The sequence below is a fragment of the Triticum aestivum genome, chromosome 3A (assembly GCF_018294505.1).
Source record: "Triticum aestivum cultivar Chinese Spring chromosome 3A, IWGSC CS RefSeq v2.1, whole genome shotgun sequence".
NCBI lineage: Eukaryota > Viridiplantae > Streptophyta > Magnoliopsida > Poales > Poaceae > Triticum > Triticum aestivum.
Genome location: NC_057800.1, coordinates 576019217 through 576022303, shown reverse-complemented (window position 1 = coordinate 576022303; position 3087 = coordinate 576019217). Strand labels below are relative to the sequence as shown.

The window sequence follows — 3087 nt, the reverse complement described above, 5'->3', positions numbered from 1 at the left end:
TTCTACAGAAATTTGATCAGAGTTTGTAAAGTTTGAATTTTTACAAAATCTATATAGGCTACATTATACTAGGACAGAGGAAGTGCCATGGTTTATGAAATTGCAGTATTTGTTGATGCTGAACACATTAAATTATTTAAACTGTGGTTTCTGAATAAACCATGTTACTTTCCAAAAAAAAAAAAACTGGGCTACTGCACATAACCTAATTTTTTAAAGTAGTACATTACATTAAAAATGTACAGTGTATTATCAAGTGCGAGTAAGAGAGAGCACGCGTGGAGCATTCCAAAGATAGCATACTATGGTAATCTAGTCTAGGTTAACAAAGGTACATACATCTCGCTGACAGTAAAGAGGGCCACTTGAGTACTAATTGGAGTCAAATCACATCGGCCTGTAGGGAAACATAGGAGATTAAAACAAAGCCGGCAAAGCAGCAACAGAATATTAATGAACTACAAACGAGATCAGAGCACGCAAAGACGGTACTCTCTAGAAATAAGTACTCCTCTGATCTACATCGAGTGATCTAGCTAGACATCGGGTGATCTAGCTAGCTACGTGCCGCACTGCTGATGGTGCAGCCCTCTGCTGACAATCCATGGAAAAGTGAACACACGGTAGCCCACCAACTACGCTCACTGGGCGACATGGCCGTCGTCGCCGCTGCTACCTTCCGACGCGTCGTGGGAGTCGGGGTCGTCGTCGTGTTCGCCTTCACTCGAGGTGAGATGCGCGAGCCAGCAGTTGCCGTGGACGTGGCCGCTGACGCAGACGTAGTACTCGAGCCGGCCCTCGTCGGATCCCATCCGGCGCGACGCGCCGCGCGGCACGAGGTTGGCGGCGACCATGTTCCAGACGCGCGCGCCGCAGTAGGGGCAGCGCACGCGCGGGTCGAGCTCGGCCTGGCGGCCCAGCAGGCAAGCCCGCGTCCGCGAGCGCATGAACCACCGGAACACCCCGCGGTAGGCGCCGAGGTCGTCGTCCGCGCCGGGCACCGCGTGCTCGCACGGGTCGGACACGTACAGCATGTCGGTCCTGCAGCGCCGCGACAGGAAGCTCCGCCCGGAGGTCTTGGAGAAGCGCGACACCCGCGTGAGGTGCCCCGGCACCGGCACCGGCACGGCCGTCCCCGCGGCGCCGCAGCAGAAGGAGAGCAGCTTCGCCAGCGCCGGCCACCCGCCGCCAATGCGCCCCGAGGGCGGCGGGGCCGCTCCGGCTCCGACTCCGACCCCCGCGGCCGCCGTGAGCGACGCCACCATCCGCGGCGCGCGCGAGATGCAGAGCTCCCGCCAGAGCACGCGCTCCGCGACGGCGCGGAGCCGCCTGCTGACGCTCGCCGCGGTGCAGAGCGCCTGCGGGTCCCAGTTGATGGAGCGGAACACGAGCGACAGCACCTGCTCGTCCAGGATCCCCGTGTTGACGCCGCTGTAGCGCGGGGACCCAATGCCGCCGTCGCCATCCCGGTAGCTCGCGCTGCCAATGCCACCCGTCCCGCCGCCGCCGCTCCACGCGCCGCGGAACTGCCGCGTGTTCCGCGCGCCCTCGCTCATCGATCGCACGCGTCGCTCCGCTCGTGCTCTTAACTTGGAACAGGCACGTAGCCAATCCCAAACGAAAAGGTAGTAGCGCTACTGGTGAGTGAATGATGAGTAGCTAATGTGCATATGCGAGGACGGAGATGACAGACGGCGGCGGGCTCCCTCTATATAGACGTGCGTGCTCCCCGGAAGGGGTGGTGTCGGGGCAGGATCGAACCGGCCGTGTCGTGTCGCCGTTGCCCGTTGGACAGTTGGACCACTCACGCTCCGGCGCCGAGACCGACTAGAGTAATTTGTTGCTCGTCTCGATCACTGGACTGCAAGAGCCATCTTGTCAATTTCCATCTCCTCCAAAAGATACGCAACTGGATAGCACCACAGTAAAATAAGCACGCCAATTCACGGAGTACGCTGGATCAACGCGTCCTCGTGCACTAGAGTAAGCTTGTGCATCGATCAGGACCACCGACCCCCTGCCCAAACTCGGGTACTGTTCGGCACTACCTGACAATCATCTCGCCCTCACGACCAGCCCGTTGCCATTTCCATACGTGTCCGTCAATATTGTATGGCCTGTCCGTATCAAAAGCTTGGATCCTTCACGGACGCTGCCGCGAGACAAGCGAGCGCACTACTTAATCCGTCGCCGCATTTCCTAATCCACCTACGCCGGCTCTCCGGGAGCGCCGGGAGGTGCCCACGTGTCGACCTGCAGCGCGTCCATCGCCGAAGAGACGCCTCGCCGGCCGGCGCGTGGCCGTGGCCGGGGACGCGCGTCGGGCGTCCAGGCGCAGCCGGTCTCTCTTTCGAGCGCCTCGTGCGCGGCTGCCATTTTTATCGTTCTTTTTCAGCGGTGACCGCGGGCGCTTTTCCGGCGGGTCAGCCGTCAGGTGCCCTGCGCCGGTGACGGACACGTCGACATCCGTTGCAGCGCCAGGTGTGCCGGGAAAAGTTCACCCCGCGCGTGGTGTGGGATATCTCTGACTGGGTACGTGTCGCGCCGCTGTTGGGTGGGGCACACGTGTCGGGGCCTCAGGGGATTCCTGTACGGGAATCACGTACGTGGCTACCTCGTGGAGGGACGCTTGGGCCTTGACCGAAGCTAGAAATGTGCTCTACGTGGTCAGTTCCTTTGCACTTTTAGCTAAGCGCGCGCGTTGCACCGAGCGCCGTAAACTGCGCGTTTGTTGTTGACAGTGTCTGAAAACGATCTAGATCGTACAGTATTATCTGAAAAGGCTCTTACTTGGCCTTAAATTGAGGCCCTTACAAAGTCAAACAAAAGCCACAAAGGGCAAAGTACGAAGGTAGCCGACTACATAATGTTCGACTGATCGCTGAAAGAAAAGTGTGGATACAAGTCAAGAAGTTGATAAGCTCGTGTCATGTATGGTTTTTGGGTCCAATTTTCCTTATTAATTGTATCAATTCTCTGCTTCTTAATGCAATGCGGCAGCCCTCCACCCTCCGACGATATTCCGTCAAAAAGAGGCCAATAAACGGCGACGCACCACCGGTGGCAAGCCAAACAAGGGTGGTGGTC

At 58.1% G+C, this 3087-nt stretch overlaps 1 protein-coding gene across 1 annotated transcript; it reads right to left on the bottom strand.

Annotated features, from left to right (window-relative positions):
* Positions 1-346: 346 nt before the first annotated feature.
* Positions 347-1669, bottom strand: LOC123058692 (EID1-like F-box protein 3). The gene has a single exon (XM_044481393.1). The coding sequence runs from the start codon at positions 1554-1556 to the stop codon at positions 642-644; it is 915 nt and encodes a 304-aa protein (XP_044337328.1). The 5' UTR covers positions 1557-1669; the 3' UTR covers positions 347-641.
* Positions 1670-3087: the final 1418 nt, after the last annotated feature.

What these genes read in the sequence shown, in the direction of transcription:
- LOC123058692 (XM_044481393.1), bottom strand. Translation starts at nt 1,556, where the DNA reads ATGAGCGAGGGCGCGCGGAACACGCGGCAGTTCCGCGGCGCGTGGAGC.